Source organism: Anopheles nili, chromosome 3 (genome assembly GCF_943737925.1).
Source record: "Anopheles nili chromosome 3, idAnoNiliSN_F5_01, whole genome shotgun sequence".
NCBI lineage: Eukaryota > Metazoa > Arthropoda > Insecta > Diptera > Culicidae > Anopheles > Anopheles nili.
The window spans coordinates 66401090-66428805 of NC_071292.1; the positions used below are offsets into that span (position 1 = coordinate 66401090).

The following is a 27716-nucleotide window of genomic DNA, read 5'->3' on the forward strand; positions in this document are numbered from 1 at the left end:
TTCGTGCGGGAGGATTCGGGAAAATTCCGCGAAAAACGCGCGAGACAACGCGCGTATGCATGAGTCTGGGGCGTTTTTCCCGACGATGTTGTATTCCCTCGACGTCATCGTGGCGTGCGGCTCGTGCTCCATCTCCGGAATTCGCTTGTTTACTGGATTTTGAAACCTCGAAGTGGAGGAGATTTATTTTTTTTGTTCACTTTACTGCCCCCCCTTTTGTTGCCAGTTTTTTGTTCTCTTGTTGCAGCTATGCAAAAAAAAGAAACAAACGGGGAACACTTCGGCAAGCACAGCCTTACGCGATACCGAGCGATGGGACGTGGGGCTAAACAATAACGGAAGAGAATGAAAAGGGGAAAAGCGTGCCCGTTCGCGCTTTGTCGCGCTTGTCATTGGCGTGGGTGGGCGCGATGGGGTGTTTGAAAAATTCCACGTCACCCGTCAGCAGCAATCCAGCAAGCCCTGCTGGCAGCGAGAGAAGAGCTTTTTTTTCTCCGCTCAGACGACACCGAGCAACACCGTGCTTCCGATTGTTAGTTTGCATAGCTAAGGACGTTCGAACACACGGCCACCTCCTAGCCGGGGTGTGATGAAAGAAGGAAAAACCTCCCCGTTCCGCCCACCGAAGAGAAAACCACCGGGATGCTTGTTTTTTATGATGTGCTGAATTTTTCACATTTTAATTTCGAACGTTTTTCGATCCATCCCGCGCACCTTTTTCGACAGGGTGTGTAGTTTTTTTTGTTGTTGTGTTTTCTTCTTCTACTTCACAGCCGACAGGTATTGGGTGGCTTTTCAGCGAGTCGCGGTTCCGTGTGTTGGATTTATCGCGAGCTGGTGACCGAGAGAACAAACCACATTTTCCATCTAAACGCTTCTATCGGAGGGTGTGACGAGTTCGATTGAATATGGTTAAATTTCAATTACCGGGCACTTTTTTCTGGCTAAGCAATCAAGAACGCCTTTGTTGGGAGTTTAGAAGGACTCCTTACTGTATAGGGTTTGGTGATGATGATGATGATGGCTTAAGAAACAGTAGGAAAATGTATAAAGTTTCCAACGAAATTTTTTTCACTACATGTAATTTATCATTGCTACTCAAAACTAGGTTTTCGTTAAAACAGCAGTACTTGTTCGACTTTAATAACAATTCACCATGTTTGGTAAACCAACTGCGGCTTAAGGACATACGCTCGAAACCGACATGTTTTAAAATGAGTTTCAATTTGTTTCGAATGCTACCGTATAAGCACGCTTCGGTTTCGCTGGGTTTCCTTATCATTGACCGAAGAATGTCTGCTTGCCAAGGACGCCCACAAACTGTAATTCATCGCCACAACTTCCGCCCCAGGAACGCAGGAAGTGCTCACCAATTTTCCTGTTAACCCGTCGAACCCACCGACGTCCAGATAACCGGAGCGCCCGTTAAAGCCAGACGAGAATGGGTGTAATGTCTTTGTTTTTCGCCGGTAGCGTCCATCAACGGTCAGGGGTGGTCGGGTCCTGGCAGACGGCAGACCGAGGGTCTCGACTTGTGGAACTTTCGCTACGAAATTTGGCCCAACTCGACCGGCTGAAGATAAGCTGCGCTCTGTGGGTGGTCTCGAACCGAGCAGATCGGTTGATGAGCTCCTTTTTCCTGCAACGCATCGGTACAACTGGCAATGGCCACCCACAAAGTATCTTCGCTTTAGAAGCTTGCGTTGGGGGAGTAAGATGGGTTTTACGGTCTAGGATGGAAAATTTAACGAACTGCAAGGAATGCACCAGGAGTGCAACGGTACAAAAAGGAAGAAAGCACCTGCCAGCTGCATTTCCTTGGTATTTGAGATGGATTGCAATGGATTTCATCGATCGGATTTCATCTTCGTTTTGGCAGCCGCTTGGTGCAGGGTGAAAAGAATAAGGTTTCTTTAAGCTCTTTTAGGATTGGAAATCAGGTGGTGAGGTAAAAAGAAATAAACACAAGAACCCAAAATGGGAGGAAAAATAAAAGGCTACAACCATACGCCTCGCCAGTGTGCTCCACAAATGGGACAAGTGCAGCGCAAAGAAAGACGCGGAACGGTTTTTGGCGAGAAAGGACAGCTCGGCATTATTTTCCCATTTTCCGATGGGTTGTGCTGTTTGTCTATTTTTTTCTTTATTTTCATTGCTTCATCTTCTTTGTGGCAATTTTACATGAAACTGCACGGAGTCGAAATTCGTTCCGCTGCTAAACGCTGCTTCACAAAATCGAACCGAATGTAACGGTGGTTCGTTCGCCCACCTCAAGGACCTCGTGGCGATGGCAGACGCCATCGACGCAGCTGTCGTCGCAGCTGCAAACAGGCACCGTTGACACCGATGATAGTGCGGCAAATGGGACGACCGATTTCGGTGCGGTGTCTCGCTCGGAAAGTTGCAATCCATTCATTTGTTCCATCTGCTCGATTGGACACTCGTGATGCGGGACATAGTTTTCTCCGCCCCCGTCGGGATCGAGAAAACGTGCCGAATGTTTGAGAGTGGAAAACAAATCCCCTTTCCCCGGTCTCGGTCGGTATTGGTCGAGACAAAAAAAAACTCATGCATCGGTGTCGGTAATGCAATGCAGTTTGCTTTATTTTTCTGCTTTTTCTCTCCCGCCCTTAGCAAAAGGGATTAAATGGTGATTTTGTTGCGAAAAGATTGCGAGCGAATTAAACGCCACCAGAGCCATCCAGGGAGCAACATGTGTACACGGGTGGCTGATGATTGTATTTATTCCTGCCCGAGTGAAGCAGGGTTTTGCAAGGGTGAGATAATGTGTAAAATATTTCCCTCCCGGAGGTGCATCCGGTACGGGTTTGCCGAAACTTTGCCCTCTCGCAAAACCGTAACGATTAAGCGAGAAGACGCTCCAGCCCCGGGTTGAGGGATTTGTTGGGACCGGATTATAGGGATTCCGGTCGTTCCGCTCCGGGGGGCACTTTAGTTGATTTAAAAAGTAAATCATTGCTTCTAGTTCGCACGCTGGCAGGGTGGCACGTGCTGGGAAACGCATCATCAAGAGTAATTGGGAGCAGCGTAATGCGGTTGGGCAGGATTTGCGCACCAGCAAGAGCTTTCGCCTGCTTACGTCTGGGTACTGGGAGCAAGTTTAATCGGGCACACGGGCTTGCAGATGCACCGAGGTGTACCGGGCTAGATCCCGGTTTGCATCGGGCAAGTAATATGAGGAATTGATTGGAAAGGTTTCCGTTCCCTGAAGGGAGCTTAACACGCAAACAGCCCGGCACGTATCGGGAGCTTTAGTCGCTCGTGCATTAGGTGTTGGAGCTTTTTTTGTTGTTGTAGTTATTGGAGTCCTTCATGCTAAAGCCATTGTTAGTGTGGGAGCTCGTTGCCTCATGGGATTATGGGTGGCACAATTGAAATATTTCCTGATAGGAACATAGGGAAATCTCGAAGGGCACCACATCACCGTTCGGAATCTGATTAATGCAGAACAATAGCCAACGCCCCAGGTTCGGTAATGGCCGTGCGATAATTTATGCTTCGTTAGGTCGCGCTCTAGCCCTATTGCAGGGTATTTTCTTCTGCCCAAAGGAACCCACCCCGAGGCGAGGGCATTGCAAAGCGAGATAACGATCGAAATGGGCAGGATTCGATATTCATTTTGGGAAGCAAGCTGGCAACAAACCTACGATCCCGAGCGCATTTAGCTCATCCCATTTGCCAATTAATCTCGATTCAATTGCCGGTCGCCTCCCATTGGGCGCGGTGAGGACAATATTCTCGGTGGGATCGAGTCCCCATTATTGCCATTGCGGGGTTGGCATATCTTTAAGATGTCCCTGGACGGTGTTCTGTGTGTTTGAGGCCGGCTTGAGCATCCTGGCGTCCCGAAACAAAGGCGCATTAATTATGCCCCGTGCCCGTGGCCGAAATAAACATGGTGGCACAAAATTATGACAATAATGCGCCCCATCAGCAATGAAACACTCGCCGATGTGGCTCCCCGGTTCGGAGTATCGCCAAATGAGCCATTGTAAAAGGCACGCCCACCGGAGCTTCGGTGGGTGGCTCTTACACCTCGCTTCCTAGCTCTAGCGGCTTCTTTTGGGAGCTACCCGTTGGGCCGTTGTGAAGTTTGTCTCGAGGGGAAGGTCATCGGGCATTAATTAATGATTCAGCTGTGTGTGCAGATTTGCGTCGTCCAGCACGATGGCAGTCGGCTGGGAGATGGTCTTGAAATGGGTCAACCACTGGATTTGCAAGGGTTGTGGTTTGGAGGACGAGCAACCGAAAGATCGAATGGAGAAAAGACAAACGTCGTGCGGAATAATGGTCACGTTGGAAAACTAAAAACCACTCGCTTGCACACTCACAGACACACGCACACACACAATAGAGCTTCACTAGGACATAACTTCCGGGGTTTCTTGGGGTTCGAAGTTGAGGTTATGTTCATTGAATAAGAAACGAGCCGAGCCCGGGTCCCATGTGGGGTGGGTTTGTTTCAACTTGCAGCATTTATGGGGCTTAAATATTTCGGTCTTACTTTATTTCGCCACAAAATTTACTCTTCAACTTCTGAGGCTGTGGAATGTAAGCTGCAGGGTTGAGAAGTTGCTCCTAAGCGAGCTCATTCCTCAACCGGGGCGAACAATGATAGCGACCGTATCGGATCATCCTAATGGATTGACGACCGGCTGGTCCTTTCTGCCCGATAATGGCGAAGGCTTTTCATCTACAATCGCATCTCCCCTTTTTCCCACTGCTAGTGATATTGAAGGCAAACCGCCTGTTTGCCGTGTCATGTGTTGGTTTTATGGTCGCTCGGTCTTTCTAGCCTGCCCATAAACTAAACGCAGCTCCGAAATGGTGACATTCGGGGACGTCTTGCGAGGCGCACTTTTACTTTCACCGGTATCGTGTACTGTAGCGATTGTGGGCCCGTTAAGTGAGTTAACTTGTGCCGGTCAAAGGCAAATGCGCGCCATCACTTGGTTTAATGAGATCATAAATAATGCCGCCGAGCGTGTGCGGCTAGATTCGATTAACAATTGGGAGGCGAATACCAAAAAAAAAAAGAAACAGGACACGTTTCGTGAGCGTTCGTGGCGGGCTCGTAAACGCGAACAGGTGCGCAGGGCGAAACCAAGCGATGGTGGAAAGTGAAAGCTTCACTATGCCGAGCTGGACGTTTAGCACGTTGTCAAGGGTAAACGCCGAGTTCGATTGTGTAAGAATGTCCAGTGGAAAGGAGAGCCACCGGTGGTGCGTGTTGTCCTTTTGGGACGGGGATCAAAGGTGACGTTAGATGATTGGAGTCGAAGGAGAAAAGCGCGCGCTTAGAGTTAGCGTTTCGGTTACCATGAAATGGAATTGAATGTCATGGGGTACAATTTAATTTGTACGTTTTCGCTGAAATGACAACCTTTCGCTAAGTAAACGAGTTCCGCCTGGAGGATAAAGCCTTTTCAACTCACACCATTCATCATCAGCTAGCGATGTTTGCGATTGATTGCAGAGGAAAGCAAATGGTTATTGATTTGCGAATGCTTAGTGTGAATTCTGTTCTTAAAAAAGCATATAAAAAGGTGGCATATGCCTGCAAAAAGTATGCTCAGTATTGATGCATATCATTTAATTTAATAATGAATGGCTCAATGTAACAGAAGCTTCCGTCATTCCTTCCCATAATTAATACCATAATTCATCAATCTGCCGCAGGGATATTATAAATAAATAACGACCCTGTCTCCGGGATGTCCCCACCGCCAAGCTCACAAAGTGCACCCGGAAGGATCATCCTTGTGGATCAGCTTGCGAGGTTTTTCCACCCGCCAATGACGTTATAAATAGCTTCCCAAGACGGGCTGGTGCGGGTGGAAAGAAAAATCAATTTCACGCTGCAGCTGGGTTTCATAAAATTATGCCACCCGTCGTTCGGTGGGTTTTGCAACAAACTCGCAAATACTCACCGGGGTGAACCTCGGCCCACAGCCACCCCGATAAGCTCTCCATAAGCATCTTGGTTCGCTGCACCAGACGTGCGCGCGTTCTCTCTCTCTCTCTCGCTCTCGTTCTGTGGCTCTATTTCAAAAAAAGGATAACGAAAACTTTTTCCTTGCCCAACGCGCTCACGTCGCTTATTAAACCGCATCGGTGCTGCATCCGTCGCGATGTGGTCAGCGACGTCGGTGTCGGTGTCTGGTGGCGCCCGGAAATGCAACCCTCTCGTCAGCGTGCTCGCTCGCTCTGGCATGTGTTTTCTTTCGATTAAATTTATTCCCCGCCCCATGCACGGTGCATAAATCCTTTAGCCCAGCCTCCCCACGGAGTTGGGGTCAAGCATCCTTCCGAGATCCACCGGCACGCTCCAGGATTTCCGGGTACGGGATAATTAATAATCACGGGAAATGCCATTTCGCAATCGAACGCTCGCGTAGCGGGTGGTACGGGCTGCGGTCCGGTTCCGGGCGATCCTTGTGGCGCCAGGGACACGCAAGCGAACGTCAAAATCGATAGGCTAATGGCGTCCGGAGCGGGCTGACAATAAAACACACTCATGCCTTGGCAAGCGCCGCACGGATAATCATGTCGAGAGCTTGTTGATATCACCGGCGCCGGTCGTCCTTTATGGTGCGCGGTCGTACGTGCACGGCGTCATGCGTTCGGTGCCTGTTCGTACGTCTTTCGCCCGCGTGCAAAGGATGCAACCGCCACGTTCGCTGTGCGGGGCGGGTTTTGTGTGGTCGGGTACGCCGGGCTTTCGGGTAAGGATCGTTATCGTGGCGCAAGGTTTTTCCGCTGCCTTTTTTTCTCCTTTTTTCTGCTCGTCCTAATGCTCATCCCACCGCTTGGTGAAGCTCGCCTTGATCGGATAAGCGATTTCGGAGCGAGAAAAGTTTACGTAGTTATCTTCCCTTTTCGGGCTCTTGGGTTTGCGTTCTTTGCAGGCGTGGGGACGCATCAAGCAATAAAAAGAAAACAAGCAAGAATCAAAAACGTCAAACAAAACGGCGTGGAAATATCTGATCACGGATAAGGAGGTCTTACGTTGAGCTATGTTGTCTCAACACCGTTCTGCTCTGTGTTCCGTTCAAAGTGTTTCGAAACCAAAAATGGCATCTTATTTCAGGCACGATTGTGCGCATTCCGCGAAGTGTCCTTCCACCCACTCGAATGTGGTACACTTTTCTTTTTTGCTCCCACTCCTGGTGCCCGACAGGAGCAGGAGAATCAATTCGCTCTCGTTCGCGTCGTGGGCCACAACGTATGATAAACCATCGCCATCGCGTGCCTGGGTGGCAACATATTGTTCCTCGCGATAGGATGGCGTACGCAATCGTCCGTACGTGACACGGAAGATAGGTTAGGTTTACAGGCTCAATCTCCTGCATCCAGACGGCAAGACAAATAGATGCCCCATTGGAGCAGACCAAGATGGTTCCGGCAGAGACCGATCGATGCGAGCCGTCGCGGGTCGTCGTGTGGGGGGTTTTGAAGCCCGCAGCGTATCAAATCCAAAAACGCAAGTGACAGAACCTGCCACATCCTTTGAAGGTGAGCGCGTCGTACGGCTCCGAAAAGCCCGTGCCGGAAAATTGGCTTTAGCAAGGGCACACGGAACCGAAACCCCACCGGAAGCTGTCACGTGGGCAGGTTTTCCAGCGGTGCTAGCGCGCGGGTCGTGAAATATTGGATCCTAGCGAGGATCCTGCCGCACGTGAAACAGACCCCTAGCGTGAGCGCGATCGTACGCTGGTGCCTAGCAAACGGTGGAAAGCGTGCACATTTGAAGCACCTCTCCAATCTGGCGCTGACGCTTGTGATGAAGTTCCTGACGACGACGACGACGGTGGCGGCGGCGTTGATGATGGTGATGATTTTGAGTTTAATACAAAATAAAACACACATACACACATCCACACGTGCTCGTGCACGTGGGAATCTGCTGCGATACGGTCGCTTTTCCATCCGGGCGCGCCCCAAACGGGTGGAGGAGTTTTCCTGCTCAATTATGGTTCCCGGGAGGCGGATCATTGTAAAGGCTGAAAGGCTCGCCGATTCGCCCCGGGCGCCACCCACCAGCAGCTTTGCTGAGCTTTCTCACACACCCACACGTAGGCAGCCATCAGTGGCAGCCCCATCGTCACTGGCGTGCGGTACGGTGGTGACAGTTTGTTAATTTATTTTAACTTCACAGAATCTTCCACGGCGCTCACGGGGCCGGGCATGTCCGTAGCCGACCGTGAGTGGATGCGCGGGTACACTCAAGTATCCTAATAAGAGCGGGTTTTATTGAAGTAGATTGCATGCTTCGAGCGCAGGCGAGCGAAAAGGTGCAACACAAAAAACTGGCTCACGTCCCCGAAAAAAAAACACACACACGGGCTGAAAACAACACGCTGCATGTGCAGGCGCTTGACCCCGAGAGCATGATGGCTGGTTGGTTGGCTGTGATGTGGCGATTTCGGGGACAGACAACATAACCCGAGATGCCCGTGGGGTGAAACTGCGTCTTTTGTGTTTGCCATGGTTCGCCGACTTCATTACACGGACCTCCCCATGGGATCAGGGTTTAGTGATCAATGGACGGACGAGCGAAAAGCGTTCTGCACTCTCCAGTTCCAGGCTCACATCGTCGGATGGAGAGCTCAATTTCGTGTCCCCAGAACATGTCGAATAAAGCACGAACGATCGGTGTAAAAATTAAGGACCATAAAAACAAGGGCTGGCTTTAATCGCGTCGCCCATGGTTGGCAGCATAATTATGCTCCCTGCCGTGAGCTGTTAACTTAACACATTGCTCTCGATGTTAAGCGGGCGCAACATTAGTTCGGCCGGTGCAAGTTAATTCAAACGGAAGCGGGTGGAAGTGTCGGTGAGAAAAAGTAACAACCCACACCTCCCGGTTAATTGCGCGCAGCCTTCCGGGCACCGGTAAAGCACCGGCAGAAAAAAAACCCCATAATTTACACCGCGGTGCAATTGAGTTCGAATTTTATCAGCAAATTGCACATAAAATCCATCCGGCCGCCCGCGTTGATCCGATTTTTTCGCCAACCAGCCGCCGGGCGTTGTGCGCATTTCACACCGAGTGGGCCGGTTGATGGGTGGTGGGGGAAAAAAAAAACAGGAAGAAAAAAGCTCCCTTTCTCCCAGTTCGCATGTAAAACTCGTTTGATGCAACGATGCACGTGGATTCGCGGGTCGGTTTGGCTTTCGTCGGCCGGTGAAAATGTAAACTGATTACACTTTTGCAACGGGTGGGTTTTACCTGATCCCGGATTCCGGATCCTGTTCCGTTTGGGGTGGCAACATTCGCACGCACACATACACAGCCACGAGCCACGCACGGCAGAGCGTTCCCGCGGCCCGGAGCGTTTCGAGTGGTGGCTAACGATCTTTCGATGATATTTCCGCCATTTGACTGCATTGCGGTCACGATGGCGAACGCCCGATGGGAGGCAGCCCCTGCAGGAGGGAGAGTTTGGGAAGTGGGGAGGTAATTTTACAGCGCCCGGAAAAACGCCCGGCCAATGGGCGACCAGGGGGCAGAAGAAAATCGAGCTCCATCGAGGAGTTGGCCATCCCTGGGGGAGAAATGAAATGGTGCAAACGAGCCAAGCAAATGAGAGAATCTATTCGAGCGGGAAAAGGAAAGCAGATGGTGAATCACGCAAGAGATAGAAATCAAGGGAGTGAGTGAGAGAGTGAGAGAGAGAGAGAGAGAGAGAGAGAGAGAGAGTGAGCACGCGGTTACGCGGTGAACTGCCGGAAGATGGGACGAAAACCCGACAACGCAGTAACAATTTTTCCATTTCCGGTTCCTGCTGCTTCGGTTGTCCGCCGCAAACGCACGAAACTCGTCTCCCCGGGTTGACCTCTCGCGGCCTGCCTTTCCGTTGCCGAATGGTGGGTCCCAAAGGAGAAAGGTGAAAGAGAGGTCGCGGTCGGTGGGGGTTGTGCGTGTGCATGTGTGTGCATGCGGTTGCGGAAGGAAGCCTTCCCAACCGACAACGACGCCGTCGACGACGACAACGTGGGCAATAAAAATCGGTACCATTATTTGTTCAATTTATTTACATTCAATTTAAATTTAACGATCGTTTCGTTTCTCAACTTCGTTTTTCACGCCCATTCACGGCAAGGTGTGGCATGGGCTTTTTTTTCCTTCTCCACACCACAGCTTAACCTTATCGGTGTGGGGCATTTGCGTTCGAGTGGAGTGGCGAATCAATTCACCCTTAGGTTCTGGGCTTTCCATTTCAGGGATTTCCCTTTCCGGTTTTCTTTTTCTTTTTTGCTCTCCCAGCATCGCTCGATTACGGGTGCATTATCGCACCGCGTGGCTCTCGCGCGGTGGCAAAGTCCTGCACCGGTGGCAAAGGATAACGAACAGGGCTTCGTCAGCAGAAGCCATCCTGCGAGGGTTCAGGGATTTATCGTTCCGTGCGTTCGCGCTAACAACAAACAAACAGTTCGATTTGGCGGCGTTCGCCCCGCAATGGGGCCACAAGGAAGTACATCAATCGGTTTTACAAACATCCCGGCCTTTCTACGCCGTATGAGAGGGCTTTCCCACGAGGCCATTAACATTATTTGCTCGATCGTGGTAGAAAATTATTATATTAAATCCACTCCATTCCCATTCCCATTAGCCGACGGTGCGTACCGTATTCGGCAAAGGTGTCCGTAGAGTTTAATTGCATTGTTTGTGGATCGCTGTTGGGAAAAGGTGTCATTTTCCTTGCGGGGTTAGTATTGCTTTCCATCGTCCATCAATGGTGATGGATCGCTTACGAAAAGATCTCTCAACGATCGGCCGAGTGAAACGACCCTCGTGTATATGTAAATGACGTCCCCGATCGGGGTTTGTTTTCCACACTCAATTATCTTCAGCCGCAATGCGATTACGCCATCCCGAGTCGTTTGTTTTTGCTTGGGTTTGGTGTTGGTTTTCCACAAATTTTGAAAACCCCTACCAACGCTCGTGAGAGAATAAGCGGATTTATTATCGCTATCGTGTGCCATCAAACGATGGCGATATGATGAATAATGCGAGCGATTTATTGCCAAAAAATGGGCACAGTTCTCGATGCGTGCCACACTTTCGTGGCTTCTGTTCACACCGCGTGGTGTGTGGCCCCCTTTTGTGGTTGGTCGTTCACACCTCATCTATCAGGCGCGTGGTGGCGTCGATGGATGTGTTACGAAAAGCAAAAACAAAAAACAAAATAACGTGAAGAAAGACCACCCCACACAAAAACCACACCGGGTCGTCGTTCGAAATGCAATCTCGTGTGATTGGACGGCTGAGGTGCCGGAAAATTGTGAGCGAAAATAAAGTCCTCCCAGACGCGACGCGTGCTTTTTATCGATGTCTAGCGATGTTTGTGGCGTCACATGATCGAAGCGCGTGTGCTACCGTGTGCTTTTCTGCGTCGATTTCTCGTTCTGGTGGCGTCACATTTCTCGAGACGAGCATTGCATTTTGTTGCAGACGCGTTCGTGGGTTGTCGGTATTGATGGTGATCTTTTTTTTTTTGTTGTGGCTATTTCAACCCATCGCCTACTGTGGCTTTTTATGTTGTCGTACTTAATGGCCTACCTTGTCGGATGTTTTTGGGTATTTGAACTTGACGACTGAAACAAGAGAAGCTGAAAATGCGTCACGTATGGCGGTGGCGTGTTTCTTTTTTGTTTTTGTTTCAAAGTACTTGTTTCCCGTCAATTTCGGGACGTCTTCGTTTCGCTTTCTTGCCCTCTCGCTCCTCCGCTGGAGGTCCGTTTTCGCTTTCTATTGATTTAAAAAAAAAGAACCGCGTCATTCGTTCATTCGTGGGGAGGGTTATTGTTTGCTTAGCGTTCCGTACGTTATCGCCCCATACGCGCCGTCGACGCTTAACGCACCGTGACCGTTTCGTTTCTTCAGACGTTTCCTCGCGGCGTATACAGACGTGTTGCCGCCGCACGATGGAGAAGGTTGGGCTTCAGCTTTTGTCTTCGAGGGGTTTCGTTTTCGTTTTCGGAAGGCGTGCTTTTGGGAAAAGCAAATTTTACCTTCGTTTTTTCAATTTCTAAACCAACCAAACGACCAGATTCCGTGTGCAAGCAGCCCCGTTTCAGGAAGGTGGTGGAACCGAACCCCACCGGCGTTCCTTTGGGTAAGTGAATTAATTATTCGCTCTGATTATCGCATGAAAACCTCGACAAAGTTTGAGCACGGAGTGGCACGGAACCGTGGCGTGCCGAGACGCGACACAAACCCACCTCGAGTGGGGATGGAATGGATTAAAATAGGTGTCGAAATTTTGAATGATATGATTCACTTTTTCCTCCCAGCTTTTCGCTTTTCACCAGCTCTCTTTCGATGAACACGCACACGGGGGTGGGACTTTCTTTCCTCGTGGGGACGATTAAAATCACCCGAAAAAATATTTACTCTGCATACGAAGGTGTGCGTTTTGTTCCTTCGCTTGTCGCAGGTATGCTGTGAATTTAAATCCACCTCAATTTGTCCACCAGCAATTCGGCCGCCCTACCCAATCGAGGGTCGTTTACGTTGTGTTTATCGATTTTACATCTTCCTACCCACCCATCAGGAAGGGGCAAACGGCGGGTTCGTTTTTTACGTTATTTTATGGACACCGCGTGATACACATTGTATTCAAAATGAGCACTTAAATGCGGCCCAACCGTTCTATGAAAGCCGGTGGTGGTGTTCCCGGGCCAGATCAAGATGGGGCAGACATTTTTCCATCCGTCCATTTCCAGCTGCTTCGCCTGGGTTTTGGTCGGGTGTTTTATTTTTTTCTCCTACCTTCCGTTGTTATGTTTGAAGCTGCCTCGTAATCGCTTTTCATGGCATAAAATTAATCAAAAATCATACTTAAATCGACCGGACGGCCAAGCGGGGCTTCAGAAAGCGAGAGAGAGAGAGAGAGAGGGTGGAAAACAGAGCCCACAGGGGCGAGAGCTGGTTAGGAATATTAATTTATCATGTCGACCCGGGAGGAAGCCGAATCGAAAGGTGAATTCGCAACGGCACCGTAATGGTTTTTATTGATCACGATTCCAATTGATTTAACTATCCGAATGAGCTCGAAGGGTCGGGCCGTTTTGGCGAAACCTTTTTGAACATCTTAATTAGTGCGGGTGGTTTTACTGCGCGGTTCCATGATAATCGGCACGGAAATATCGGTTCGTTATCGTTAACGGGCGGTCTAATTGAGCGGCGGGGACTCGTGCTTGCGATGGTTGTGTTATAAAATTTGCCATTAAAATTATGCAAAGTGTATGCTGCGGGACAAATTATCCAACCGATAAGCATGTGGATTATCGTTTGTAATGACGCAAAAAAAAATAAAAAATATCCCTCGCAAATTGTGGCGCATTTAAATAACGTTTTCTAGCAGCAAACAATCTTGCTAATGCTGATTGATGGCACCGCGGAAATACAAACTCTAGCGGCGCATCCTAGCGGCTCTTTTGTCGGCACGGGAACCAGTTCTCTTGTGTGCCATTTCCTTCACATAAGACGACACGGTCGCGGGTTATGCGCCCGCACGATAATCGGACGCGCGTCGTACAGCTCGCAATGGGACCGGTTTATGATTTGGAGCCATCACCGCAGAGAAAGTGACAGGTTTCTGGCACGTCCGTATGTGAGCGGATCCCAGCTGGGGATTGCAACGAGCTAGCTGGTCGCGGTCTTTGATGGGATTTGCCATCTGATTAACGATCGCATCGGTTTTGGTTCCGTCTTGTGAACGAGAACCGAGCTTCGGTAGATTGCCAACGATCGCCAACCGAGTTTGATGGGCTGTAACGAGCTTTAATGACGTTGTTGTCATTTAACAGAAACAAGCGCCATCGGATCGATGTTGTCATAATGACTGCCCACCGAGCTCTGGGGGGAACGATCGAAGGGTGTTAAATGGCCAGTCCTCCTTTCCTTCAACGTTCGAACGGTAGCCGAAATTAGCTGCCTTGATTGCGGACCCTGGCTGTGATTGATCACCCCTGATTGGGATGGGCTTTTTGTTTTCGGTGTTCGGTTGTGCGTTTGTTTAGAGGTGCTATCATGCTTCGGGGCAAATATTTTTAGATGGGAATAAATCAATCAACCAATCTGTCGATCAGCGATCGGAACCACAGCAGGGTGGGCAATAATTGGGTGTTGAATACACGCGTCGATCGCCGTTAGCGATAGTGCTTGATCGAGATGCCGCTTCGTAATGGCGCGGTGGAGGCGCAATTCAGCTGACCGATGGTCAAACAACGCACCTTTATGGCTACTGTTACGAGTGCAAGCGTGCAACAAAAGCGAAACCAAACAAAACAAAGCCAGCCCGAGCCAGGTGTGTTCGTTCCGTGATTAGAAAGGACACTTGGAGTCGGGGTCGAACATTTATTTTCGAGTTTATTTATTTCTCACCCCCTTTCTAAGACGCTCCTCCCGAGTGGTGCGAAAGCTCGTTGAAAGTTCATTTTCAACCCCCAGCGATGGTGAGGGTCATTGCAACAATGGCGAGCCGGCGTTTGGCGCACCCGATCGCGGAGGAAGCTGACGACTCGTACGCCCCGCAGGTTAGAAAGGAAGCGCATCGGGTTCCTTTCACTTGTTGAGCCACCGCTGCTTTGGAGGCACTTTCGCGAAAAGCCCACGTTCGTTCTGTGCCACGCATCCACGTCCCTCGGCTAATTGTCACCGCGATCTGCGGGATTACATGCCCAGCAATGCCATTATCTCGAGTGCGCAACGTAACCGAATTCGTAACCACTGTGCAGCGGGAGCCACTGTCACTTTCGGTCTAAATTGCGCGTGTCTGTTGGGGCTTTTTGATCTCGAACACAAACACACACACACACGCGTGCCAGCGGGAATCGGCATCGTCGCATTGGGATTGCCATCTGCGGGTCATTAGCGACCGATGTGTGCCGATTTGCGGTCACAAAACGAAAAAAAAACGTGACCATCACCCCGAGGCTGATTACAGGGAAGGGTTTGCAAGTCGCTCTTTTTTTGATGTTGTGATGGGCCGAAATGAGTTGTCGTTAATCTTAACGCGCTTGGTTTGTTGCTTAGGTTTGCTTTAATGAACGCACGGAAGACGCACGCAAACAAAAACGCATGTTGCCTTTCGCTGGGCCGGATGCAACGATACAAAAGAGAAAAAAAAATGAAAGGACATCTTTGCGATAGCCGGATTTGGAGGGAAACTAAGCGCACGTAATAGCCCCTCAACGAGACCGCGTTTTTGTGCCGAAATCGAACGCAACCCAGCGTCTGGAAGGCGGAAGAGACGAATGAACCGATTTTAAGAGGCACGATTCACTTCTCAATGCCGACCACGCGATCATGGACGGTGTGATAAACGCCTTTACGCTGGCACCGACCGCGTAATTCGTTTATCTGGATTTTAGTTTTCAATCGTATCGCTAAAGTGCGATCTCAAACAGCCCAGCGCATGCCAAAAGCCGGCGTGAGTAAACGCCACGCCGAAATCGAGCGGTCACGATCGGTGGAGCCTCAGTGGGGCGGAAATTAAGACAACTTTCTGCGGCCGTGGAAAACTTTTCCGTCCACAAGCGTCGCCGCGTGGAAGGTTGGTGTTTTATTTTTCTTCTTCTCCTTCGTTCGCCCGGTTTCGCGCTCTCGCTGGACCGAAACGGGAGTGGTCCAATTTTGCCGCCTCACTAGAACCGGTGGGGTGCGAGATAAAGTACAAGGTTAGTCAACCAAAACTGCTGTCCCCGGTTGGGGTGGACCCTTGCCAGGGGGTGTGAATAAAAATGACGGTTTATGTGTCAAATTATGCGCCGTCCAAAAGGGGGCTCCGGACGTTGGGTTTTCCATCCCCATTTCCGTCCACCAGATGGCACCGATCGTGCCAATCAATTGTTAAGCGGCCCTTAGCTCAATCTCTCGTAGATAGGGGTTTTCTGGTGTCTGACCACGGCTGCGTCGTCCAGCTGCCGTGTGGCGTGCAAAAGCGCACTTTTGAGTGCCATTTCAATAAAGTCCAGCACCACCGGTTCGGTAGAGAAGGGAGAGAGCAAAAAAAAAAAATACTCGCTAAAAGTGCTCCCCGAGTTGGGCGAGTTGGGCGAATCGAACGAGGTGTTCGAGGTAGCCGAAACTGGGTCAGCCGGTCCTTACGATCACCACCCTGCAGGGGGCAACTATCGAATAGGCAACGCCTCTAGCCTTCCAACGCGCCCTGCAAGACGAGAACCTTTCCAAAACGCGCACCCGCAATGGCAAACCGATCGGTGAACCCCACAACCGAAAGCAAACACCCGGCTGCAGAGTTGAAAGCGGAGAGGTTTTCCCATTTATTTATTCTTTTTGCTTCATTATTTGGGTGGAACAACACCACCGGGCGCTGATGGTGGCCAATTGAAAACCGAACAACCTCGACTCGAACAACGACTCGGCCAGACAATGGGTACGTTAATTTCAAACACCCCGCTAGGTCCCGATCAAAGCACCCCTTTTGAGGGAGGGCGCAAACAATGCAAAACATTATGCTAATGCAGATTAGATGCGCTCGGATATAGTGCAAGACGCCATCGAGGTGTCTTCAGCATCCGTTCCGGTGGGGTGCGTTTCGGAGAAATGGCATCCATTACGGGTCCGCGCCCCGCGTGAACGCTTTCTAAGCCCGGAGAAAGGAGTACTGAGACAGATACCGGCGGTTTTAGGGAGCAGATCGGTTGCTGCGATCGATGTCGCCTCGGTCCGCCAGGGTCGCGCTAGATCGAGATCTACCTTCGCTTTGGTTGCATTCCACGGGAACAGGGCAGCGCACCCTCTTTGGGAACAACCGCCATGGCGTTCGGTTACAGCGTTCCTCGAAAGCCCTTTCCGAGCGTGCCGGCGTGTTGGCTGTGTGTGTGTGTGTGTGTGTGTGTGGGGGTTGTTTTTTATCGGAGCGTATCTTGCATTGCTTGCATTTTCTCCAATTTTCTTTAGACCGTGTCCGGCGACATGCGCCCGAGGTCGAAGAGTGATAGCCCCCCAGGCTGTGTGACCACCGAGCCGTTGGGTTGGGTTTCACTCGAGCATAACCGTGTACCCATTTGTGGGGCCATTAACGCGACCAGCGCGATCGCCAGTCCGTAATGATCGTGTGACGATCGTAGCGACAATGCAATTGCACTTCGCGTGGCAGGCGAGAGCAATACACCAGACGGAAAGGAGGCAGGTCTCATAACGGGGTGGGTTTTGATAACGCAACGTGGAACTGCATTGTTTTTTGGCCGCTGGTCGCTTGTACGTTTGTTCTCGGACATGGAAAACGAGCTGTTAAATCTCTGATACAATCACGATCTGAAGGTGGGTTTCATTACCTCAATATAAACGCGTGGCGAAGGATTGACCGTGTTTGCGTTTATAGCCGAACAAAGCATTAAATTTACACCATCTTTGCCAATGATCTAATGCATGCAAAGTGGCGAGTTTTTGGTTAGCATTTCGTGATTTCATATGATAGCTCTTTGATGGATTTGTTTTCTTTTTATGCAGTTAGATCAGTTGTGGTTCTTACATTGGTAGGCATTAGTCCGAGAAGAGTGCACAAAAGTGCACGAAAAGAAAAAAAAACTCGATTGGCGTATGGTGTGATTACTTAGAGCAAGAAATTAATTACCAAATTGCTTAAGTAAATACGCTTCGTTTCACGTTGCGCTCGTTTCATCGTTGCACCGCTATCATCGGTACCTTATGCACTCCAGCACACCAGCATAATAAAGCTCTACGAGCAGCAAAGTGTGGCAAATGAAAGCCGAAATGCGGCGAAAAACATAAAAAATACACACACATACACATTTCTGTTCTGCCAGCACGTAATGAGCAACGGCACATCGTTATTAGCTTCCCGGTGGCGTAATGCTCCATAATGCTGTTCTAATAAGCGCCGGAATTAAAAACTAGCCGGCCATTTTCCCACCACGTTTTTGCTTGCCTTTCCCGAAGCCAACACGCTTCAATCATAACAGCAGCACGCGGTGGTCCGTTAGACCATCCACGTCACGATCGTCAACGTTGACAAGTCGCACTTCTCCGCCCTTTTTCCCGGCTATTTTTTTTTTATGATGGCCTCTGCCATTGCGCTGCTTTGGCTGCTCCAGTTCTGAGCCTTTCTGGCTTCCCAAATCCGGCACTTTATGAGCTACGTTCGTTCGCGCTGGTGGTGTTACGACAAACGCGCTTGTGGTTTTTCCACCGAAAAATAACCAACCGTACTCACCACCACTCGAGAGATGGTGGATTCCCACGGCATCCGCGGATCGTGGTCCGACGCGTCGAACGGTTCCCTTTGCGGTTCATTTCATCCGGTTGCGAGCGCTCGGAAACTTTCAGCCCAAAAGCTGCAGGTTGGCCAATATTTTCCAAAATGCGTTCGCTTCGTGGAAGCGTGCGTTTGTTCGCGTTCTTTTTGCCATTTTTTTTTTTGCTTCACTTCGCACCACCCGAGGTGCTGGTGTGCGTTCCGGATGACCAGGCGAAATGGTTTTTAGAACTTTGAAGAATCCAGCCACGGCACGGTTCCTTCTTTTCGTGGTTCATTGCATCTCAGACGCGGCACGTTCGCTCGGTGCCGGTATGAGCCGCGGATGCATAAATTATAAATCCCGGTTTGAAAATTCTGCTCCCATCTGGTGGTCGGAATTTTGGTGGCGGTGAACGCGAGCCGCCGATCGTGAAACAATTCCCCGATCTGAACTCGATGGTGGCTGGGCTTTAGCTTTGGCTTTTCTTCTCCCGAGCTCCATCTTCAGTTGCGCTTTTTGTGTGTGTGTGTGTGTCTCGTCCGCTTCATTCCAGCGGCTCATTATGATGGCGCCGGGTGTCATAACTCAGCTCCGGACCCGGTTGGTGGCACGCTCCTGATTAGCGTGTCCCGTCGGGCTCGCGGAAGGCGATATTCTCGGAACGGGTTAATTATTCATCGTTTATCTCCGCGCTTCGAGTGACACCCGTCGTGGCTCGCTGGTGAGGCGTTTAATTGAATATAATGCATGAAAAAAGCGGGAAATCGAACGCTGATCGGCAGAGATTACGATGACGTGCTATGTCGGAAAACGATGTCGAGGAGTTGCGCTTTATTCAGTTCGCTCTACTTACACTTTCCCTACTGGACAGTGAAAAAAAAAAGCAAGGGCCCACCCAATTTTCCTCACGCCTGGGAACGAGGGTATGGCCTTTTGTTGGCCGAAAAGCGAACGAATCGTAACAAACCGGGCGCACACTTATGCAATGGCCAAGGTCACGGCTAAGCTAGCTTGGGTTCACGCGTGTGTTTGTATGTGAGCGACGCGCCCGTTGGGCGTGTGATGAAGTCACATTGGCCGCCGGAGGCAGGGTTTTAATAGCTCCCATAAACGGGCGGACAGAAAAAAAATGGACCGCCTTTGCGCCTCTTCGGTCTCGCGTTTCGCGTTCGCCGTGAGTGTGCAATGTGATGCGACCGAAGATGGCGAAGAAGACCACAACGACTCCCAAGTCAAATTTGGCGTTGGAGGTCGATTCCAATTCCGTCCGGTTGCCCCGTTGTTGCCATTTTCGAAACGAACCGCTTGCGACGCGTATCGGTTTGGATGAGATAAAACCGTGCCCATTAAGACGCTTATCCGTTTTGGGACGATGTTCGGGGTCATGTTGAAATTTTCCCTTCAAAAGCTCTCGGTCGGGGAAAATACGCTCCCGCTTAAAAGCTCTTAACGCGCGCGCGCGGGGCATAAAGCAATTTGCATGAACGAGAAGCGTTTTCCCCGCGCAAAGGTGCCTTTTTCGCGAGGTCGCGCTCTTTTGAACCACGTCCCAGGCCAAAGGTTATCGTCATTACTCCTGAGGCATCCCCCTGAAAAGACCGCGATGGCATCACCACACGCGCTTTTCCGAGAACGCCCGGCTCCACACGCGCACTCTGTTCTAATGAGTCTTTTCCTAATGGGCGCCCATTAATTTGCATCTAATTTCGCCGGGGCGAACCTAATCGATGCTGCCATTGCGGGGTGGCTTGCTGCCGGCGCGAGACTTCCGTCCAAAGAAAACGACCCGGAATGAGGAGCACGCCGAAAAGCTGCCACTTTATTACTGCTTGATGGCGCCCGATTGGCACTGCAATGGCACCGAGCCGGGCTCATCTGGAGATCGGAGGGGATCTAAATTTATGCGCGAATTCGACCGTTAAAGCTGGAACGTTCGCTTGTGTTTCTTCGCCTTTTTTCCGTCTCCCTCTTTCGGGTGTGATTTTTTGTTTATGGCCGCAATCGTTCGCAACGCAACAGGAAATCGTGTGGGTCGTCATTTTGGCGCCGTCGGTCGGGGGGTAGAACATCCCCAACCCGGGGGTGGCATTCGCTCAAGAAAGGTCAAGATTAGAGCGCGATCGCATCCGCCAGCCGGTGGCGACAGGGCGATAATTTAATGCCTGCCGGAGTTAGTCCGAGTCGGGATTGACATTTCGAGGGAGGAATTCGCCTAAGCTTGGCCGAAACTAACCCGGAGACAACGTTTCGATTGGTGATCGTGGCAAATTCTAACTCGTCTCCGGGGTGCTATCTCAAAGATATCGTATCGCGATCATCATGCAATCAGTTTTGCGAGTGTTTATTTAAACCCTCCTCATGGATCTTTCTAGACGACATATTTAAACGCCAGTCCCGCTCATCTGACAGCCTCGGTTTGATGATGGCCAACATGGAAACGAGATCCCGAGATCCTAGGCGTTACCTTGACTTTTACTTTTACCTTTTCACTCCAGCGTCGTTCCGGTCCCGTGCCGATCGGTGATCGTGACATATTCCAGACCGCGCAAGGTTGGGCTCGACCCCAGGAAGGTGGCCCCGTGGCTTGCAATGCACCCTTCCGCCACGGATGCAACCCCTCACGGTGGGGTCGTATTATTGTATTTATTTATTTTTTGCAACCACCTCACCCCGAAAGGGTGAAAGAAGCAACCGAGCGGAACCGGGCATCGGTCGAGTGTCGAATTTGAAAGCCACCACAATCAAGCGAAGAGGTAGTTCCCGAACCAGCGCAGCGGCTTCAAAGTGCAACGCACCCCTAGAAAGGCTAGGGTGGGCACTCGGGTCCCGGTTGGATGTCCGAAAAAGGGGAAAAATTGCCGTCCACCGGTGGGTCGGTCGTCGGGAAAAATGGTGCACTTTCTCGAGGGGTTGAAGCGTCGTAGCCGTCCAAAAAGAGAAAGGTCCGGGTCGGTTCTGTTTGCCCGTCGAGCCTCGATCGCTCGATCTCGTCTAACGTTAGTTAAGATGGCGTCACGACGGGTGCCGACTTTTACAGGGTGTCGTGGGGCGGCTTGTGTATTTCATCCCCCCAGTGGTGGCCGGTGTCGTGCCGGGAGTGTCGTGTCGTTTCGTGTCCACGCCCTTGCAAGGGAGCATTTAGCTCATAGTGGATTTTTTTTCTATTCATTCCTTTTAGCTCACCAAATGCACGTCGGTACGTTTTTCTTTTGCTCGCTGCGTGCTTTTTTATTTCGCTTCATGGAGCGATATTTGAAAATCAATCACGCCTCGATACGTCAAAAGCAATGAGTTCGCGAGCGAAAGCATTTCCATTTTAAATCGTTCATTTTCTCCCCCTCTTTTAGTGGGGTGATTTTCCATCATTCAGATAGAGGGTGGATCGAATGCGGCCGATACATTACGGGCGTTGGGCCATTCATCGGCCGAGTTGGACGGTATGAGTTGGAAACATTCAACCGAAAACTGATTGTAATGCCACTCCTAGTGCCCAGTGGTTCGTCCTTCCCGATGGCTGCACACGGGTTGACTGATGGGTTTGTTATTTACACGATTTTTTTGCGCCTCATCCTCCCGCATCAGTGCCAAATGAAGCAGTGGCGAAAACAAACACCCTTCAGTTCTTTCGTCCACTCGAGGGAAGCTCCATTTTTCGCGAACTGTTCGACAGGATTATCAGGCAAAGGGAGTACAATGCGATTGTTTTAAAACAAATCGTTTTAATAGCGCTTCACGGTTCGGGCTTGGCATTTGGTGCGCTTCAGTTTGTTTCAAGCCACCCGCTCGGACAGAGGCGGGAAAAAATACCATGAAAAATGGGGTGAAACGATGGCGAAGGATTCGAATCGATTGGAAACTGTGATCGGTTGGTGGAGCTAATGTGGGGCACGTTTTTTTTGGCTGGTGCGTGAATCATTTCCTTATGATCCATTACGGATTGAAAAGCAAATAATAAATTTGTGCGTGTATGCATTGTTTTCTAAACCATCTACTTTGGGAGTCATTTTTTCCCCCCCAAGGGCTCTGAGTGCAGTCGAACAATCGGATCCGGAACGAGAGAAACGAATTTAAAGCCCGACACCGGAGGCATTCCATTTAAATCGAAACGATAAAAAAGAATAAAAAGCTACCTGAATCATTGGCATCTACTTTTTCGGTTTTGGCCAAAAGCCAGTCCAGCACGCACGTTGGGGTACATTAATCGATTCGCCCCTCGGTCGGTGTACGCACCTTCACCTCGGCAGGCGCACTGTACGGCGCACTTTTACTTTTCAATCTTGCAAAGCGAAGATAAATCTCTCGCCAGGGGTAGGAAAATTGATTTTTTCTTTCCTCGTGTTTCGCTCGCTCTGACCGGCAGCCGGGGTCTGGTTGGGGCCTCTTCGCTTATCGTTTAACGATTCGATCAAATAGCGACCGGTTAAGGAGTGAAGCGTATCCCTAGCTCACCCGTTCGGAGAAAATCAAGCATCGGCACCATGCACGGTCTGAGCTCATTCGTCCGAGGGGTGTTTAGCAAACAGTGGGCAACAAAAGAGAGAAAAAAAATCCACCCGAAGTGAATCAACCACCGATGAAGCTGCTGTGAATTAGAGAGCAATGCTTTTTATGATTTTTTTTTTGTATGTGAGAGAAGAAGAAGACAAACGACGGCAAACTCGCACGAAGAAGCTGATCATCATCCCATCCCGCACATACATTTACATGACGCACGAATGAAGCCATGAAAATAGCTATCACTCTGAGCGGCAATTCGATTTGGCTTTTCCTGCCGTACGTACCTCGGCTCGTTTCATTTTGCAGACGCGCGCTGTCGGTGCGTCGAATTTCGCCGGCCGCTTTTCCGGAGGCCGGCGGATTGAAATTACTCTCGTTTTGCGTAACACCCGGCCGGGCACGGGAGATTTCGCTTCTCGAGACGTGCCCGGTGGCAAGGTCTTCTTCACACAGCTGCAGCCCTTTTCCAGCCGGTGGCGTTCCACGCGAAGATGCTGTTGAGTAATCGCGTGTGTGGGTGTGCGTGCGCGCGATTGGAGTCCACACTGTGAAAGAAAGTGAATTTCGAGCCCGCGCGTCTTAACGCCGCGAAACGGAAGCCCACTTGGGATGGGGTGGTGTGAGATGGCACTCACCCCTTCCGTTTTGATTCCACCACCACGGTGGCGGCAGGAAGCTTCAGACCGGCGCCAAAATCGCACACACCGGGGTTTGGGTTCCGGCCGGTGATTCTGCGTTCGTGTCGGCATGCGTCTTGAAACCGTGGAATGCCACACAGTAAAGGGGTGAGGGTGGCGTTATCATCCGGCCGCGTCTATCGACCCCTTGCGCACGGGAGCGCGAAACCGCGTGGCTCGTTTGCGTGGGTTCAGCGCACGGCGCCGGTTGCATCGCCGACATACTCGCGCGTGGATCGAAAATGTTGCGTGTGCAAAAATACCCCGATAGCTCGATAAGGCTAATAAACTCTCGATACGGTTGCATTCATCGATAGCCTGCACACTCCGACGCGCGGTCGATCGAAATTCAAACTCGGTTGGAACCAACGAGGCCTGGAACCTTTAGCGCCTTTAAACCACGAGTTCTAAACCACGCGGCCTACACACCACATGATCGATGGCTAGATCAGGTTAGGAATCGTGGCACGCGCTCGGTTGCTAGATTTTGTCGACATTTCGAAAGCAAAAAGGGAAAGGCAAAGCGGCCAAATCTCGAGGCAAGTCCACGCGTGCAGCTTGCAACCCAACTGCACGGGCTAACGGTGGCTAACTTTCGGGTCACTGACGGAATAGGGGGTGGCTTTTCCTAACGGTCGCTTTTCCAGCGGCAATCAGCAGCTGTCGTGTGCGCGCGAGATTGGCACAAGATTTACTGGTCTTTTGCCCTTCGTGTGCCGTTCTCTTACGCCCGTTCCCGGGGGTCGTCTGAGTCGTCGTAAACTTCAGTTACAACGTGTCGACGACGCGTACACTGAAGCGGGTGTATAATTTGTGCCGCGGCATAAACATGGCACGCTTCCGTGCATCCGTGGCGAGTGCCAGCGAGAGATGCACACCCGGGAAGGCGGTTCAATCGACCCGCATGCATGTTTGCTTTGATGTTCGTGGGTTCGAAGGGAGTTGTAATTTTCTTCGATTGGCCCTTCTTGGCGCCCTCGGGGTAGACGTTACGCGAGCGACGTGAGCGATGCACTGGGACAATGTTCTACAATGAAATGAACGGGCTAATCACGAGCGGGAAGATTCGAAAGGGGGCAAGCAATTTGTTGCCACCGAATGGTGGTGAAGGTGACGGATCGCTCGCGGGTTCCGTTGCATCTGGTTGCATTTACCTTTGAGGGGCGTTAATCATGGGAAAGCAGCCGTTCTCTTGCTCTAGTGTTTTATTGATGTCTAAACATAACCGTCAAACGAAGCGTTCCCTTTTTATACGATTTACACGTTATAATTTCGCTCGATGCAGGCTGAAAATTGCTACCCATAAGGTTATTATGGCGCTTCAACAAGCTGGTAAAATGAGTGGTCTCATCTAAATATTTTGATAAGCCAGAAAGTGATTGTGCGAGGAAAAATCCCAAAGCCAGCTAGCGTCTTCGCAAAGCCAAGTCTGCTTGCCTTGTGCTGTCCCGCCACGTCCAATTTCCAAACTAATCTCACCCGGCGCGCCTAATTTGGGTTGACGCGTGGATAAGCTCGCGAAAGCAGTCTATTTTTATCACGCCGTTCATCTACAAGCAGCCACGATGGCGATCAAAGCTGCGATATCGCGAGGAGAATAAAAAAACAAACAAACCTCCCGCGGGCAGCTCGCTTGCCGTGGATCTGACGGGCAGATTGCGTGGCATCTTTCATCGTTCACGGGTTGGCGATGTTATCTAGCTCCCGAAAAAATGGCCAAAAATAGCCCACCTTTTTCGAACAGCAAACGGCGGACGCAATTTCGTTAGGCTAACGAGATTCAGCGGTGAAATGCGATTGTTTTGGCACAATTTCGAGCTGTGGAAGATATCGTCGGAAGCCACTAGCCGCTCGCTAGATCGCTGTTATTTTCACCCTCTGCGTTTGCTCACAAGTAACCCATCCCAACCTACCTTTTGGGGACAGTCATCCTGCGATAGCGAAGCAAATAATCCATGCCTGCGGTGATGTGGGATCGGTTCCGGCGTCGATCGGTCACTTAGCACCTCGTCCGATGCCTACCGGCTGATGGGCTTTGGTTGGGCTGGGAATTTTGGGCCACCGTTTGCTGCAGCTGCTTTCGCGCAGGCTTGTGAAAATTTCGCAATGTAAACCACTCAAACACACATACACACACACAGAGAGACACAATCCCACGCGCAACGCACCCACAGCGAGGATGCTTGGCAGCGGCGAAATTATGTACCTTTAGCCGGCAGATGCGGCAGACACGAATCCGATCTCGATCTCTCGTACCCTCTTTCCAGCGTTTTCTGATGGACCTTTCACCGCGTCACAGAAATTCGCCAACGAAAACGTCACCGGCACCCGGTACCATTACGGTACACGGTGCTTTAAGGGAATCGATTTTTATTTCGCTCTCCCCCAACCAGGGACTACGAGTTTTGGTAAAGATGGTCGGTGCCGGATTGAAAACACTTTACCGAGCGCACGGTACACACACACACACGCACGCACAGCCACCCAGCGGGGTGCAATTGAGACTTGATATTCGCGTCGGGTCGATCGTTGTTTCCGCTTATCGCCCTGCGCAAAGAGAAGTTGGCCGGGAATGGGAGTGGTAAAGAAATGTTTCACAAAATTTATCGCCACTCAAGCCGGGATTATGGGGTTCTTATATTTTTTTTTTGTCTTGTGTGAATCCGGCGCTTCCGGTCGTCCTCCTTGTGGAAGCAGGCGGATTCTAACACACCACGCCACTTCGAGAGCAGGCAGCGAATGCCCTAGCAAGGGAGTTGGGTTGGTGATGATGAAAATGGTGCCGCTTCTGGTGGGCGAGCAGGAAAAATTCGATTTTCACTTTTCACTCCCCGTTTCCGGCAGGATGGCTCCTTCTCAGTGGTATCTTCTCACCTACTTTATCGTTTTCTTCAAAATGCGCACAAGAGTGAATCGATTTAACGCTACGGGAGCTTTTGTCCGTGGCGTCGGGATTGACGGAAGCTGAAACGTCTCGAACTGTGGCTGAAGCAAGCGAAGCCTGCGTGTGACACTGACCACGGATGCCCGAACCAAGAGCGGTTTGCTTAACCTGGTTCCTTCTTCGTACGCCGGCACTCGAAACGCAAGCTTACGCGCACGGACGACCTGTTCCGATTAGCGTTCGCGGTTTAACTGAAGCTGTTTACGGTAATTTTTCTGTTTATTTCTTTCTGCCCACGGTCGCTGGCTGCCCGCGTTGCTGGGGGGAGACCTACATTTCGCCGCCAATCGTGCTCTCTCTTTCTCTCTCTCGCTCTTTCGCTCAAGTCTCACGTCTCGCTCTCACTTGCCTGTTGTTTTTGGAGCTTTCCTGCTGGGGCACGCTGACGCTGGTTAACTCCCACTACCCCGGTGTGGCACCCACACATGGGCAGCTTGGAAGCTTTCGCACCCCCACCGTTGGGGTGAAACACCCGGCTAACGCATACGCGTGCAAACACCCCGCGGGGAGCTAGCCGTAACAGCTGTGCCGGTGGCGCCATGTGACTAACAAACGCGAGGCACGATACACCCTGTGCGATTGGTGAGAAGAGGGTTCGTCGTTTCTCCAGCGACCAAGTCTCCGCTCGATCGATCGAGTGTTTGGGATCGGAGAGCGACGCTAAAAGCTCTCGTTTCACCTGCGAGTGTATGTGAGTGCGGGAACCGATCAAGTAGGGGTAAGCGGTGGTTTTGTTTTGATCATCATTCGCTCGATCCGCGGGTCGATCACGTGTACTCGATCGCAGCACGCCGCCATTTCTTTAGCTGCGTCTACACGTGTGCTTTGTGAAAAAAAGCCACCGGTTGAAGCTGAAATTAACTAAAAAAAAACTTAAGCTTTCGGATTCGACTTTCGGACATTTTGCTAAACTTATGTGCAGATAGGCAACCATTCGGTCAATCATTGGCCACTGTTTATTACTTGTCATCTTCCACCGGCAACCTGCCTGCCACGACAGCGCAATTTTGCAAGCACTACGCTTCGCGTCTTCCGCTCCGTTTTGGCTCATTCGCTTGCTTACTCCTGGTTTATAAATCTGCCCACGGGTTTTCTTTGTTTTTTTTTTATCTCGTTTTCGCTATTACCACATTACCGGTACTATATTTACACCTAAACAAAATTCCAACTCCCTGCTAGGAGCCCGGCCGCATCCGCAAGGATTTATCAACTCGTTTTGCTTCGTTTCGCTTCATTCTCCGGCTGGTTGAGTGATTTTGCCCACCTTAGTTCTCCACTGTCTACCTTCATCTATCAGATGCGTAATATCGGTTTGCTTTGGTTTTTTGAGAATACGTGCG

At 50.7% G+C, this 27716-nt stretch overlaps 1 protein-coding gene across 1 annotated transcript in view; it reads right to left on the bottom strand.

The window, feature by feature from the left end:
* Positions 1-25389, bottom strand: part of LOC128722546 (heparan sulfate 2-O-sulfotransferase pipe) — a 96232-nt gene extending 70843 nt beyond the window's left edge. Inside the window, exon 1 of the mRNA XM_053816216.1 lies at positions 25346-25389. Within this exon, the coding sequence (XP_053672191.1) occupies positions 25346-25389 (44 nt within the window). The remainder of the gene's footprint in view (positions 1-25345) is intronic.
* Between the last annotated feature and the right edge of the window lie 2327 nt (positions 25390-27716).